The following is a 16,635-nucleotide window of genomic DNA, read 5'->3' as shown; positions in this document are numbered from 1 at the left end:
AGCCCTTTCTGAGCTTACATGTTCTGGCTAATAACTATACTTTACAAACAACTGCATTCACTTAACCTAACACATGACCTTGATCTGATACATCCATAAAATGGTATGTATATCAAGACCTTCTGATGCAAAGTTCAAAGAAAGAGAAAAATGGTGGTTTCCTTTCGGTCTTCATGTAGTTTATTTTACAGTAAAAACCATCATTCTCGTATTAGCAACCAATTTCAGACTTACTACCATGCCACTGAGAAAGTTAATTGAGTTTCACTCCAAAAAACAAATTCTATACCACTAACAACAAAAATTTAAATAAATTTAAATGAAAAGCCAGTGTTTTCATTTTACGAACAGCATGCATAAAATGATCCAATTGTTTTCACCCCTTCCCAAGTTATCACATTAATGTAAAACCCAATGATAGTTATATTCATGTCAAAATGATTTTTTCACTTCTTCAACAGATATTAACTCACAACATTACAAAAAAAAGGGAAGGAAGAGAAAAAAACAACATTGACACAATAAAAGATCAGGGAATTAGCTCTTCTGAAAGCAGAATATAATGGGGGGGTACAGCTGGAGGTTGGGGAGGGTGTTTCCTGTCTTACTGTAAATGAAATGTTTAAAAATTTTGTATTTATATAAAATGACTGATGCCTTTTCTGTTGTCTCTGTGGCCATCCCTAGGAAAAGCTCATGAAAGCTGTCTACGTTTGAAAAGCCAGGATATAAAAGTATACAAGGCCCATTGTCCAAAGAAAGAATTTAAAAGCAACACTGGTTGCCAAACTGCGCTCCCCACCCAGTTACCAAACACAGGATACGGGTCCATTTGTTTACTTCTCACAATTGAATGCATACAAAAAAGGTCTCCGTGCAGTCCCCTCGGCAGGTCAGTAGTCAGTGTTAAAATGCTAAAATGCCCTGATAAACCTCGCGTTTCGGATCCCCTCCCTAGAGCTGCAGTCAAAGGTCTGTTTTCCTTTCTTCGGCTACTCCCTACTGCCTAACATAAACTGTCATAACTGCCCGGGACAAACGGCCCTTTTAAAACAATCAACTTAGCCTACCTCACCCGCACAGGATGGAATCTTTTTTTGTTGCTCGATTTAAAATGAATTCTGTTGTCTATTTTCCTCACCACCTCTGTCCAATATTCACGAGCAGTCACTTCAATAGCTGCACTGGGGCTACATCCTCTTCCTCCCTACATCCCTACCTAAGAGCACGTATCTTCTTAAGGAAGGTCCTGTCTTCGTCCAACCCAATATGGAGCCAAACTTTCTCAGGGAAACATCTCGAGGCAACCTCAGCAGGGAAGGAAGAAAAAAAAAAAAAAAAAAAAAAGCAAAGGTACATTGTTCTGGCCAAAGATCAGGTGTCTTATTGCAGAGGTAATCAAAACAGGAAAAAAAAAAAAAAGGGGATGGGGGGAGCCTGACAATACAAAATTATGAGCCACTAATGACTGGGGACTCAGTAAATTAACATACTTGTTCCATCTGTCAACATCCAAGTTCAAACCTTGTTAAAATCATAACCACCAGTCCACATCATGAAATTGCTACCGTGTGACTCCACCTCATTTTAGCACAAAAGGACTACCACCTGCATGATAATTCCAGGAGACTGGTCCCTACCTCAGGAAAATACAGATCTCTTAACCATTGTTACCTGGGTCTCAGACAACTCCACTGGCACCATGAATCCAAGGAGACCCATCCACTGGTCTGCCTACCTCAAAGGACATTCAAAGCAACCTATTTGCTGGGTCACCTTTGCCTGGGAAGTGGATGACAAAGCATGGACCACAGCAAACCTAGCGACCTGGAGATGCAAGAATGTTCCTACAATGTCTCGCTTTCTCCTTGTTTAGACAGAAAGTGTTCTCCTTGCCCACCCCTAATCCCTTCCCAAACTCAGACACCACTATCATCTTTGTGCTCTGAGATGCTCTCCTTTCTGACAACAGCAATTTGGGAGAGGTAACTTTTATCCTTCTTTCTGCTGTGTAACTTTCCCCTTCACATTTCTTTATCTGCCCTCTGAGCTCATCTGAACTTTCATGTTCTCCCAGCATGCAGACGTGCATTCCAAACTATGTCTCACAGACCAAATAAGAGGTTAATAAGAAGTGGCAACAGAAAGGAAAAACACAATCCCTGGTAACTGATAAGAATGACAGTGGCAGCCCTTTTTTGTTTGTCTTCAAATATAGAGTTAAAGATCTTTAAAAAACTAAATTTTGATGCCTTTGAAAAGAAAGAAGCACAAAATAACAACAGGGGGTTATTGCCTGCAAGCCACAGGGGAGAAACTCCATAATTCTTATTCTCCCTTTTGAAGGCTGTTAGCAATCTGATTCAAAAAAGCAACAGCAGAAGGGGAAACCTCTTGAGGCTGTAACCATTTCCTGTGATCATGCATAATGTGCTTCAAAAGTGGGTTTTTACCAATTCTGTTGATCAATTGCACCTCCTTCATACCCCTTCTTTTTTCTGCTGTGTTTACATCTGATGTGACTCAATGACAAGCACTGTCTGAGACTGTGAAACAGGCCTGTCATGTTGATTTATGGGCGCATCAAACCACAACTTGTCCAAACTGAAGCTCGCAGTTCATTAATTAGAGAGTTGTGACTTTGAAGTCAGCTTTCAGACTGTGGTTTTTAACATTTGGCTTAATTTATATGCTCTTGAATGTGGATCTCTAAGGAAAAAACTGAAATTCCCTTCTTGTCTTTGAACTTCTTTTGACCGCACAATAATCATTTCTTTGTCCAGAGTGATGCCTGCAATCCCAGAGTCATTAACGCGCATTGAACTGCCACTGATGAGTAAGCCCTGCTGAATTAGAAAAACAGCCAGCAAAACAAAGCTGAGAGCCTTCTGCACAGTGATATCTCACAATTACATGCCTTCCCTCCCTGTGCCATTTCCATTTTAATTACTGTTAGTCCTTTAGATTTACATTTTAGACACTTTTTAATCTGTTCCCTTTTTTATTATAGCAGCACCCGGTAGCGCGCCACTGTACTTAAGGTTGTGTCAGCATTTTCATTAAAACACCTCCTCCCCTTCACCCCAAAACTGCCCCTACTCTGCAGGGGTTTACATCGGGCTGCTCAACAGGACTCCAGGGTGAAAACTTGGCAAGACATGGAAAACGTCCCTAATTTGTGTCCAGGGAGGCGGCAGCAAAGGGAGAATGTCTGGGTCACTCCCAGGGTGTAAAATTAGCACAGCCCGGCATCCTCACTTAGGTGAGCGACAGGGACGTCGAGTCACCTGGTAAGACTCCCTGCAAAAGAAAAGAAGTGGCCACCTGCTTAGGGCTGGTGAAGAAGCTGTTAAAGTGGACGAGGTGCTGTATATAGAATTATAAATTGTGTCATCCCAAGGAGAACACTTAAACAAAAAGAATTTCAGTCCACTGTAAAAATATGAGGAGGCAAGTTAAATTGGATAACTCTGGAATGGGTAGAAAGATGTCACAATAACGCACACATGCACACAGATACTCCCACAACTGAGTCTTACCCACACAGAATTGAGTAGAAGGTGAAGTGGTAACTCCCTGGAAAGGCCTTACCATGTATGGGATGAATGCTGTCAGCCTTCGTGGTGTGGCATAAGGCGGTAAGTTATGGACACTACCAAGCGTGGTGCATATAGAGGCTATTATGATATACTTTTCTCCCCCCATCTCAAGAAAACACAACCCAAGCTGGAGTCTTCTCTAACTTCAACTCATGCTCTCTGGTACATGCCTTTAGCAATTATATTATGTACAACTTGCATGAAGAAGTTAAACAAAAGATGTGGATGTTTAATCCTCTTCTAACGTTTTTGTCTGTTTATCCAACCTCACAAGGGGTTATTCTTCCAATGGAAAAGGCCATCACCACACACCCAAGCTCTCCGAGCTGGGGGGAAGAAAAAAAAAAAACAAAACTGAAGTGTGCATCCAAGTAAAATTTTCCTGAAAGCACTTCACTTCCCCCAGCTCCATTCTGGCCCTCAGTTGTTACCAGGTTGCAAAAAGTAACCTGAAGACTCTGTCAATGAGGCCTCTCCTGATCCTCACACAGGTACACGTGCAGTGGTGTTATAAAATATGTGGCAGCAAGCAAATGGAACCCAGAAAAATCTAAGAGTGAAAACAGGACAATAACTCTCAGTCTGAAAGCTGAGAACCGATAGAGTCAGCTCAGTTGTGCAATCATTTAAAAGATGAATGACAGTTTAATAGCCACTAGATAGTCCTCTGGGATCTGTGGTTTGAAAGTAAAATATGTATTGTTGGTACCTCTTTAGGCTGTTTTCCAGCATGTTGTTGTTGTAAAAGTTGAAGCTGCAACTGTTCCTGTTGTTTTTTATAAAACTCTTGAAGCTGCTGCTACAAAGGAAAGAGAGGACGGTAAGTAACAGAGGGTAGCGCCAATCCACTGTCCCTTTTGGTGCCATACACAAACTGTGATTTGAAAAATAGCATCCTTTTATCTGTAATGGCCTGACCTTTAGTTTGAAACTCAACAATAAATTCAGCGCACACTGACTATTCTTGGCATTATTGTTTGAAAAGTAATCTCCAAAATGAACTGATGAAAAACATACCATTTTCTACACAAACTAATTAAAATAAGGCAAAGAATGACCTTTGATAGTGCAACAAAGCTGAAATGCCCTTGCTGAGAGAGTCTGGTGAATCTCTACTGCATGCTTTCTATATGACAGGGCTGGGCACTATGCAGTGTTATTCCGTGTGTGCATGGACAGTCTGGGAGCTTCCGCTGCATCCTGTCCCTACCACCCCAGGCCAGTGACTCCCACTGCAGTAGTTCCGAATCTCATCTACTTGGTTCAGGTGGCTGTTAAGTCTGACTATTAGGTCCCCACGGTGCAATGACAACCAGAAGTTCATTTCAGTAACATCGTACGTGGAAGAAGTAAAATCAACTTTGGACCTAAAAATTAGCAAACTCCAAAATGCTTCTTTATGTTTAAAGAAAAAAAAAAAATCTGTAAGCTTCTGAGTTGAAATGGGGACTTCAAGAACTGTCATATTTAAATCCACTCCCAATGTGCTCCTCATTTTGCTTTGATTCACACCATTTAGGAACCTCTGGGCTTACCAAATAAAAGAGTGTAAAGCCATGTAAGCCTAAAAGATCTTACTGCTACCAAGTCCAATTACAGCCCTGATCTCAGTCCATCGGGTACTCTCCAGGCCCAAACCCTAGTCACCATGCAGGTCTCCTCTCTTTTGGGCATGCAAAAGCACATCGATTATTCAGGGACTGGTCTGTGTCCTGCCCCACCCACGCTGCTCTACTCTTCACTGGGCAAAGAAGCTGCTCTGGTGGAGGGGAGACTGTGAATGGAGGGATGGGGGCCCCTGGGTTCTGGGGGAGACGGGCTGGAGATGGAGGAAGGACAATTACCTGTTGAAGCATGAGGGCCTGCTGCTGCTGAAGGAGAACCTGGAGCTGCTGAGGGCTCAGCACTTGTTGCTGGAGGATCTGCTGCATTTGCTGGGGAGTGATAACTTGAGGTGTCATCATAGCCACTGACACGGGAACCTAGAATGTTAATGAAGGATAAATAGGAAGCCAGGAAATCAGAAGCACGCAGCCTCCCAGGTTCAGCAGCTGACTGCCATCAGCCTGCTTAAAGAGTTGCCCAGTTTCCCATGCAACATGTATTTATCCAGAGGGGATGCAGCAACAGATCCTATTTCATCTATCATGGAGTTTATTTTCAAGAAAGAAAAATAAAACCTTGCAGTACTGACTGGGGTTCCAGGCAGCCTTGCAAGCAGACAAAAAGGACAAACTTAATAAACCCTAACTGGAGTTAGGATACGACCATTCTCAATTGCTTATTAACAGTGAGTTTTTGGTCAAAACTATCTGTGGGAAGTTAACCCAAACTTGAATTTTGTTTGAGGGAAGAAGACAAATGGTAACCAACACCTTTGCAGTTGGAGCCCGTATGACCCACTGTGTGGACAGTGACGCTAAGAACCATCAATGAATGCTTAGACTTGCGGGAAGGGCAACCTTGGACACACCTTCCGAACTGAAACACAGACCCTTCGCATGATGCCTTTTACCCTTCCTTATTCACCCAGCATACAGATGTCTCAATTCTTTCATATTATGTGCAATACCATTAAAAGCCGCTTTCCATGACATTTCAGTGACAAACAGCTACAGTGATGAACTTGATAGCATTTCATATTTGCAACTGTTAACACGTTTCTGCACGGGCATCTTTGCAAGGAACCTGCACACTGTATCTGAAAGGATGATGTCTTGTTCAGATAAAACACTGACATTAAAATGACAGGCTGTCTTGGCCAAGGTTACACAAATTGTATTCAAGCGGATACCTAATGACAATGCTATGAATTCTGCAAGCTTTCTAGAATGTAATTTAGCTATTCAAAATAATCACTGCACTTGTGTTTAATTTGCAGACTACATGAGAACCATTTTGTCAGTCCCCGTAATGCAAGAAGACTATTTCATGAAAAATCACCCCCCCAAATAAAAAGATAAGGAAAGAAAAAACAATGAAAGAAAAGACAAAACCTGTATGTCTTCTAACTGTAATATTTAAGCATCTTACTTTACTTTGGTTTCTAATCAAACACGTGACAGCAAGAAGCTAGAAGCAGTAAAGGATACACTTTGTTAAAAAGGATCTGCTGTCATCTCATGTATTACAAAAAAGGTAATAACATGTTTTGCACTTTGCCTGTGAGCCACTTAAAAAAAAAATCCGGCAGACAATAGCTGATCAGAAGATAAAAGAATTAAAAAATCTTTCAGGGGAGCAGTAAGCAAAAGGCAGAAATGCAGTATTAATTTTATGTAACATAATGTCTTAATATGCAGTTTATCCTGACTTTTTCACATGATTTGTCCTGTCATTTGCATAGCGAGCTCTCATTCCTAATTTCACAGTCATTATGCACTGATGTCCCGATTTCTCAGCATCACTAATTTTGATGAACTAAAAATGGTTCCTGAAGGTCAGATTCATGTACAGTGAACGTTCTCCACTGTTGTTGTGGGCATGTTTCACGTGTGCGGATGTTGATGTGCAAGTGTCGTGTGTTTGGAAAACACTAGCTAGAACATGCGAAAAATTTCATTAACCCAGCTCTGGAAGGTCATCCATGAATTCTTCCTATTCCAGTGGCCTTTTAAGTTTAGATGTAGATACACTGTAATTTAAAACAGATGGGCATGTCTGAATATTTTCATATGCAAAATGGGACAGATGTATATGAATGGATAAATTATCCTTTTAAAAAGATAATTTGTAGCACAAAATATCACCAATGATTGGAACAGTGAACTTGCATTCAGTCTAGGGCAAACACCAGGAAGACATTATCAAAACATCTAACCACCTGCAAGTTAATTCCAATTAGTCTACTTTGTCTTCATACAGAAGAAACTTTTCTGATTTTTAAATATCTACTGGGTGCCAATCGGTATCCTTTGAGCTGCTAAAGCCAGCGTATCACAATAGAAGTTTACTTTTCCTTGAGAGTTGCATCATCATACGGGGAGGTTTGATTAAGCAAACAAAAGAACCATGTTTAAGGTTTCTTTTTTCCTCTGCGTTTCTTGGATGATGTACAATATAAATATTCTTGAGCCAAATTTCTGATGGTGATGAACAGGAAAACAGACAGGAATAGGGTGGTGTAAAATCTAAACTGGTGATGAACATGAACTTAACAGAGTTAGAGCGGAAAACATCATAGAAATAACGTCCTAGTCATCGTTTTTAAAAGAGCTACAGAACCCTTATGCTAGAAAGGGGCACAGGTGAACTCTCGGGGGAGATGGAAATGTCCATATCTTGACTGGGGTGGTGGTGCTCACACACATGTATACAATTGTCAAAACTCTTCCAACTAAACACTGAAAATCAGAATATCTGAGCCCACGTAAATCATCCCTCACTAAAACTGATTTTAAAAGTTACGTATGTCTCCTAAAATAGTTTTTTCAAGCATCTTCTTGAAGGAGAAACAACATTGTCCCCTGGCTGTCAATAATAAAAGGGGGAATCATGGAAAGGACTGACATATACCTGTATAGACAATTTTTAAAGGCTGACATCCAACCAGTGGTTTAAATCTCCTTTTCCCATAATCATTTATTCCTTTTTTTGCAGTTACGGAACAGGATAATGAACTTGAGTCTCCCCTTCTTTCTCTTTTTGGACATTTTGATGGAGGTGCTGATGAGTAATAATATGCTTTCCAGCAGCAGGCACCGCCAAAGGAGGGAAGGAAGCAAGAGGCCTGAGTAATCCTCCAAACGGGCTGATCAGTCTCTGAATAATCAGAAGTGGGCTATTATATCCTGATGGTCTTCACTTCACTTTTACTATCTGAAACCATGTTTTCATGCCAGTTAACTCTGGGCCTCCAAAGTAGGCTCCAGCTTCATTTACAAATGTTATAAAACCGAGATTTCCCCAAAGTTTCTGTTCCAACATATCATGAAAAGAGGCTATGGAAAGCTTTCACAAACATATTCAAATAGACCAGAAACTATGGTGGGGTAGAAAATAAAAAAAAAATAAATAAATCTGAGTACAGTTTTTAAGGCTCTAAATAGTTAAGAATTATAGCCTATATATCCACTCCCTTAATTCCCAACGTCCAACTTTTTCATGTAGCTAGTCCCTACTAATACTAGGAATCAAAGGGCATGCAGTACCAGCGAGAGGCTATTACAGCCCACACTTTATTGCCCATTACTACTGAGGTCATTAGCGGCAAGAGTGATTGTAGCAGTCTTAACCTATTGATCACTGTAACTACTATCATTTAATCCTGTGTTGAATGTCTGGAAAGCAGCTAAAGGCACACAAGAGAGAGTGCTTTAGCATCGAGAAATATGGCCAAAGCTTCGAAATTACACTTTGATTCATAAAATCTAGCCAGTGGTTTAAATCAATAGTATTTAAAACAGTCATGTGAGTTTTTAACTACAGCACTCTAATATTTATGGGCCCCTCTTTGAGAGTATTCAGTAAAAACGAAACTTTTTTTTTTCTTTTTTCAGATTTCATGCCATCTACCTTAACCTCCTTGAGATAAAAACATTCATTTCTGATGTTTTCTGTGCTACAGGGCTCAGGCCTTAACTGGGAGTTCAAGCGAATTCTTGATTTCTTTCTCAAAAGATGATTTAAATATAAGGCAAAAAAAAAAAAAAAATTCTGATACTGTAACTACCTTAACTGTTTGAGTATATAGAAATGAGTATGTTTTATGAGTTAACAATGAATCATAGAAGGCAATTTATGAAGAACTAGAATGATTCTGTCTAGCTGCCTTCAGGGATCAGAAATTCAAATTAAACTTCTGGCAGACATTTAAAGAATGCTAGCATACAAAACTGAATTTAAAAAAACGCACACAGTTAACACTCCTCAGTGGAGTTTCAAGAGGAAATCATGAATTAAAAAAGCACACGGCATGCTACACTGTTGACTGATACCAACTGGGTGTGGCCGATCCCAGGTGCACACAAACCTGCGGGAATGGCAGAAATACAGCTGTGCTTGGGCCATCACAGCTCTGCTAGTATGGGCCTGCTGCTACCTTAATACCAGCAACTGGGAAAACGGTGTTAGCACTAACAACTGCTGCTAAAAGCCCATACACTGCTGTGTAAATTCTGCCTGATACGGTTTTCTTTTTCTTCAAAATGACTATCAGCTGAATGCTGAAAGACTATTAAAATAATATGCCATATTATTTCCTCTCATGTCCAATGGGGAAAGGTAGATGATGGGAAGGGAAAAATCTAAAAAGCAAACAAACAAATAAAAACACTCAGAGAAACAATACTTATTTCTAAGCTAGGAGACAATTGAAGGAATTGGGTGGGAGGGGAGAAGACACAATATAAATTCTGAAAATAACATGTTATCATTTTTTTCTCTCTTTAGTTTACACTCCAGTCAACTATAAGTAAATACTACCTAGTACACATACACATAAATTTTGCACATCAGGTATCATCTCATAATTAACGTGTATACAAAGAGTAAGAATGAGAAGATAAAAAATTTTAAACATTGTTTCATTTTTATCAATCTGGTTAACAATTTAGAAACTCTTTTTACCCTCTGATCATTCACCACATGTATGTCCCAGAAAATTCACTTCCGTTCTAGCCTTCAGGCTGTATCTGGGTGATAACTGACCAGGTTTGGCAGTGTCACCTGATTAATCAAATAACAGGAGCAAAACAAATTAAATTAGAAGGCTCCAGAATGTCAAAAAAAAAAACCAAACATGAGAATATAGCGCCACTAAAAAATAATAATTAAAAAAACTATGCTAAGTATTTTATGACCATATACAAGTTAGCCTGTGTAGAAGAAAATTAAACATCATCACCTCTGGCCCCCTGTGGAAAACCAGTTTTCATAATTAACAAGCCAATGGATACAACAGAGGTATTGGCTAACAAACAGAAAAGTTAGAAAGCTTCTATTTCTCCATGGTATTAAAAAAAAAAAACAAAACAAAATGAACTAACCAGGTACCATGCAAGTAACTATCATACAGGAAAGAAAACACACTTCTGACATAGTATTTCGGTCTTTAAACAATTTTTAAAAAGCTTGTTAGTTACGTGGAAAGTATAATTCTGTTTCATTATGGAATTCTGCTTTTTGTATAACTCTTTTAGGCTTAGCTATTTTGCCACAATACTGTACAAAGCACTAAGGCAGGTAATGGTTATTATATTAATGCAAAATCATCTAGGTAGTCAGTCATTAGCATAACAGTTCTCTCAGTAACAATACAACCAACTATTAAAAATTTTTTTTCAAAAGACCTCTTTAAAATGCAATTAGCATTTCATTTTTTATCGTTTTGTTTATTACATTCTATCAAGAAAGGCTATCTTTCTTTCACAAAAAAACTGTAAGGCCAAGGCTCGCCTGCCAATCAGGAGTTATTTCAGGTTATCAACCCTAATAAGCAATCTCCAGCAATGCTCTCTGAGCTCTTCTTTTTCTTTTGTCTTTAAACTCTAAAAAGTGGCATAAATGCATATTTGTTTACAGCAGAGGTATTAGTGGAACATCAACTGCTCTCCTCTAACATTTCCCAGGCACACAAGGTTACTCCACTAAGTGCCAGTATAATTGTTTTAGCTCTAATAAATATCAGCTTCATTTGCATAAAAATGTAAAGTTTACATAAATTAAATCGCTTCTCCCATTAGCAACTGTTAAATACAGGAAACAATGGAAGCCACACATGAAAATAATCACTCAATAAGCACTGATTCTTTCAACCTAGCAACTATTATTATTATTTAAATCAAGAAAATGCCTTCTCTTTTCTACTTCCACCACTTTCTCCTGTAGCTGGGATGGAAAACAATTTAGTGCATGTGAATTAAACATGCTATGGCATTTTATATTAACAACAACAACAAAAATCATTTTTAAGTGCTGCAAATGGGAGGGGGGAGAACTACTCCAAGAAGGTACCCCAGAAAAGATTCTATCCATAGATCTTTAGTTCTTAAAGGGAAAAGGAAGAGGCCTTGGCTAAAGAAGTTCTCTTAAATTGAAGTATTACTCAAAAATAATGAAAGAGACAGCAACTGTTTCAATCCTATCTGAGACACATACACGATTAAAATAAATAAAATATAACTTGTGGATATAGTTTTAGATCAACAGTTACTGTTAAATGAAGAAAAATATAATGTCTATCTTCTGTCTAAAGAAGATTTTTCTAACACTAAGAATTAAATTTGTAGCTCTGCTTTCCTCATGATTTAATCAGCATAGAAAATTTCATACGGAGCTTAACTGCAAATATGTACTTTTTTTTTCTCATATTACTGAGAGGGAGAAGGGACTATAATTGAATTTCAACATACAGGTAGGCCAAAATTAGACCATTTCCAAAGTTTTATAAGGCCTTACTTAGGGTGCAATCACTCTTTAAAAAGAATTACAACTCAAGTTTCTCAAATTGTACAGTTTCTCACGCCTATTTCCAACACCTTCACCTTATACATCACAGTTAAGCTAAAGGGTGCAAATGAGATTCTAATGAGAAAACATCAGTTGCTTCTTTGACAATCTCAGCATTCACTGATTTATTTCTAATGAAGACAAAGTCCAACCAAAAGCTTCCTACAAGTTAAAGGTCAAAATATGTTCAAAAATGCCAAGTAAAATCAAGGCAAATGGGAAACCCGTGCAGACCCGCCTCATGAAGTGGTGAGACAATTAGAGTAATTGTACAAAAAGCCATCTTCAGGAAAAAGTAGAAGAAATTAAGCTGCCACAACTGTAACAGGTTAGATGAAAAAAATCAAAATTTAATGTATTCTCCCCTGTGTCATCTTGTTTTGTCAAGACATCAAATAGAATTGGGAAGTACAAAATAACAAGCCCTTGAGAAATCACAGAAGCCGACCTTTTTGATGTTGTTGATTTACCTTGTTCTCAGTTATTTGAACAATGATGTTTCAGATTTAAGGGCAAGATAAAGCTTAGAAATTAAAACATGATACCAAGGTATTCTAAAAAGCTCACCCTAACATTTAGCCTGCATCTTCATTGATTAGCTGTTTTTAACTGGATTTGAAAATGAGGCACAATGTATGTGTTCAGTATCCATTTTTCTCATTTGAAATTAATTTCTCCTCAAACAACTCACAGGTTGGAAGAGGGACTCAATGAAGAGCATTCCTACAATCCAAAAGTAGAGGCCCAGATTAGCTCTTCTCAGACAATTCAAGTCCCCACAATCTGCAAAGGATTGTTTAGCTAAGAGACACCTGAGTTTTCTTTCTTAAATGAAAGAAAATAAGACTGAATGCAAAATGCCACTTGGTGGGGGTGGGAGGGAAGTATTGCACGCTCTGAAAGGACTAAAACAAGAGTCCAGAGATACGCTGCTTCCAAGAAAACAAATCATTTACCAAACAACAAATTTAGCTAACAGTGTTAAGACTATCCCCAAATCTAGCCATACAGATACACATAAAGCTACCCTTTTGCCCCAAGAGAGCTGCAGCCCATCAGCAATGTAACTTCTAGTCTTACACGAAATATTATGTGCAAAGATACATGAAATCAAGCTATCACAAGACAGCATTCTCAACTTTTATATGTAGGTAGTTCCTTCTCCTCAAGCATATATATAAATCAAAAACTGCAGCAGTTAAAACTATCTATTTGAGGCACTAAAAGTAAATAACCTAATATTTGCAAGCATTATAATTTATGAAACCTGGACAGTTAATAAAGCTGTTTAATAATTTCTTGTCATTGAATGCATATTTTAAAATGTAACACACAGAGAGACACGATTTATGTATTTATTTACTCTAACCTTCTCGATCAACTGTTGCTACATTATCCCTTGTTTGCAAATCAAGGAATGATGAACCACCTGAAGTGGAATCTAACTGACCACTATATTTGCCCAGTTACCAAGAACATGGTTTTCAGGTTCTCTTTAGTGATGTTCATCTACAACTAAACCACATAATAAAATAAATTCCTCCAACCTTCATTTTGTCAATTCAAATTTTACTCAAATTTTAGTACAGACTGAGAAGCTAGTCACAACACTCACTCCTGATTATTGCAGAAACATAGTAACTTAAACAATGTTTCTGCCACATTAACCAAGACAAACCTGAACTGTCATTGTTTTTAATTAATCTAGATTTTAATTTCACGGTATCTTCCAATTGTGTGGAGGTTGGCTGAGAAGTTGTAGAACTGGTCAGTGTCATAAAAGAGTTTATCTTTCAAGTGACAGGTCCTGACAACGTGTAGATGCAAGGCAGTGATGGTGAGGGTTTTGTTTTTTAAGGTACGTTTAACTACAAACAACAACAAAAAAATTCAAACCAACCATTCCTATCATAAGCTTTCTGATGATTTATGGTTTACCAACTGAGCAAGGTTACGCAACACTGCATGCCTTTAGATGCATTATTTCAGCTAGTTGAGATTTAATTAAGATCACAGCCTCTAAAATCCCTGTCAAATGAAAATTCAGAGAAGACAATACACTATATATCCTCATGCAGAATGTTTCCATTCCATCCCCGGAAAAATATGAGTTAATCCGCGTTTCTATGGCTGCAGACAAAAGTTTGCTAATTTTGTTTTCTTTTGACACTTAGGTTGTTTTCTATTATATGTCATGAGATCATTCCCTTCCAGGGAAAGAAGAAAAAAATTGAGAGTGATACATGTTGCAGAAAATGCACTTGACATTATTAGCCGACATTATCATAGCTTAGCCGTGATGCCATCACATTTTCATGTAATCAACCCATGCTTACAAGTTTCATTTAATAAAATGTTCATTAACACAACACAAACAAAAACCTACCTTACCTAAATTACTCGGATTAGGTAATTGACATGTCATGCTTCTCATTTCCTTAACTAACCAACTTTTTGTCAGACAAGCTAAACATTTGGGCAGGAAACAAAGTTCTTAAGGCAAACGGGTGAATATAAAGCCCATTACTTTGCTTCTGTAAGTCGTTCTTAGGGTTAAAAAATAATCCTCAATAGATTTCTTTCTTATGGGCTGGTATTGATCCATACTATTTTTTTAAAGAAAAAAAATGTATTACTATGTGCCCCTTTACCTAGTCAAATTTATTTTTATTTGCATCTTCTTAATATTTGGTTGCTTATCTCATGCCTTAGAAATGACAGGTGCTTGCAGTCTCACTCTTGACAGGCCACTACACAAATAACTGTCTTGCCTGAAAGGGCTAATGCAGTACTAATGAACAATAAATCAACTTTGATTATCAAGTGTCAGCCCAATGCGTTTTCAGTTCAGCTCTATCACATCCTACAGTAAGTCAGCCAGTGTCTCTGGGTAGGCAGTCTGTATTTTGGTTTCATTTTTACACACTTTTCACTGAAATGTGTCAGGCAGCTACAAAGAATCACATTAAAATAGATACAGACCTTTTTTCAATTTATGCAAAGGGCATCAATTAGGACAACGTGCTTCTGTCTTCAACTGATTTACTTAGTGGTCAATCTGAATAACCAAGGAAGCTTTGTATTCTTTTAAACAACAGTAACAGCAACACACACATCAAACCCTAAACTAAAATCTTAATGTGATCATGTTCCAGCTCTTTGGCACTAACATGCTAGCTTGCGCTCTTTACCACATAAACCACCTCTGATTGCATATATACATTCCTGTTGGAAAACTCATTATATGAAAACAAACAAACAAAAACAGCAAAACAGGGCCGCTTTTAAAATAAAAATGCACTTGCTTTAAACTTTAAAAAATTGGCTTAACACTGACTTCCTAATGATAAAATAAATGTAACTTATTTTTTTTTCTTAAGCAGATTAGTCATTGATAGTATGATTCACATTTCCTGTTATCAGGCTCTTAATTTTTCCCCCAAATGTGTCACTTTTAGAATGCTGGAATCTATGGAAATGAGGTGATTTGCATTTTTAAATTGGTTTGATTAGAACATTTGATTTGTTTGGACAAAAATATAAAATTACTAGATATTTTACTTATAACTGTCAGGACTTGAAGGAGTTAATCCCAAAGGGGAAGAGTCTATATGTACTTTGCTCTAAAACTTTACCACCCACTTCCTAAAGGTCCTCTCCTTCCCATCACCACACTTGGGGAGGGGAGAAATAAAAGTCCCGTTTCCACTGACCGTCTTTCATGCAGTTCTGACAGTTGAGTTAGCTACATTCAGAGCCGATTCAGCTGGGAGTACCCCGTGGCAATTCCTCAGTCTGCTGCACGTCCAAACCCAAACCCCGCTCACTACTTAATTAACCAGCCAAGTAATGCAACAGAGGCTTAGAATCCCCAACCTGCCAGAGTGTTCCATTCGCTCGCTCGCCTGCTCCGGTGTGGGGCTCTGTGCCTCTCCCTCCCCCTTTACTGTGTGTGAACTCCTCGAATTTGAACAGCTAAGCTGAAAATAGCCTAGACAGATATAGAAACAAACTATCAGAAGCAAAGAAACATCCACATGGGTTACATTGAGATGGAAGGCTCCTTGTATATTTCACACGCTCTGAAAGTGACAGAAATCACACCCCAGATACGTCCCCCGAATGGAGTGATGGCGAGGGCTTCACCAAAGTGGCTGCGTGAAGGCCAGACCGGCAGAAAATGAATCGCAAACGAAAAAGAGAGAGAGAGAAACACACAAGCAGGACTTCCTCCAACTCTCAACTACACCCCACCCATGAACATTTAAAAAAAGAGAGCGAGAGTGTGAGCCAGAGAGCAAGGGTGGGGGGGGGGATCTCTCTCCAGGACCCACAGGCCTGCAGCTCCTTCTTCTCACCCTCTACTCCCTCCCCGCCTCCACTTCCAGAGCGCAACTCCTACCCAAGTTGGTAAACAGCGAGGATGAGGATGATTTTTTAAAAGACTCAACTTCAGAACCCTCGGGCTCTCCTGCCTTCCCCAGCGAGGCCCCCAGGAAGCGGGCGCCGCGGAGCCGGGGGAAGGAGAGCGAAACCGGCAAAGATCAATCAGAAGGACCAACCTGACACTCTCCATGTAGCCGCCAGG

At 38.9% G+C, this 16,635-nt stretch overlaps 1 protein-coding gene across 5 annotated transcripts in view; it reads right to left on the bottom strand.

Moving 5' to 3' along the window:
- The window catches only part of FOXP1 (forkhead box P1), a 658,747-nt gene that overhangs the window by 94,426 nt on the left and 547,686 nt on the right, over positions 1 to 16,635 (bottom strand). For 4 of the 5 annotated variants that reach the window (XM_011947141.1, XM_011947138.1, XM_011947140.1 and 1 more), the window contains 2 exons: positions 5,444 to 5,581; positions 4,309 to 4,398 (listed from right to left, as the gene is read on the bottom strand). The exons of the other annotated variant lie outside the window; for it this stretch is intronic. In XM_011947141.1, coding sequence (XP_011802531.1) covers positions 4,309 to 4,398; positions 5,444 to 5,581 — 228 coding nt within the window. The remainder of the gene's footprint in view (positions 1 to 4,308; positions 4,399 to 5,443; positions 5,582 to 16,635) is intronic. 5 annotated transcript variants of the gene reach the window in all.

The sequence above is a fragment of the Colobus angolensis genome, unplaced genomic scaffold (genome assembly GCF_000951035.1).
Source record: "Colobus angolensis palliatus isolate OR3802 unplaced genomic scaffold, Cang.pa_1.0 Scaffold26, whole genome shotgun sequence".
NCBI lineage: Eukaryota > Metazoa > Chordata > Mammalia > Primates > Cercopithecidae > Colobus > Colobus angolensis.
Note: the sequence above shows the minus strand (reverse complement) of the source record. Positions and strands in the feature narration are given on the sequence as shown.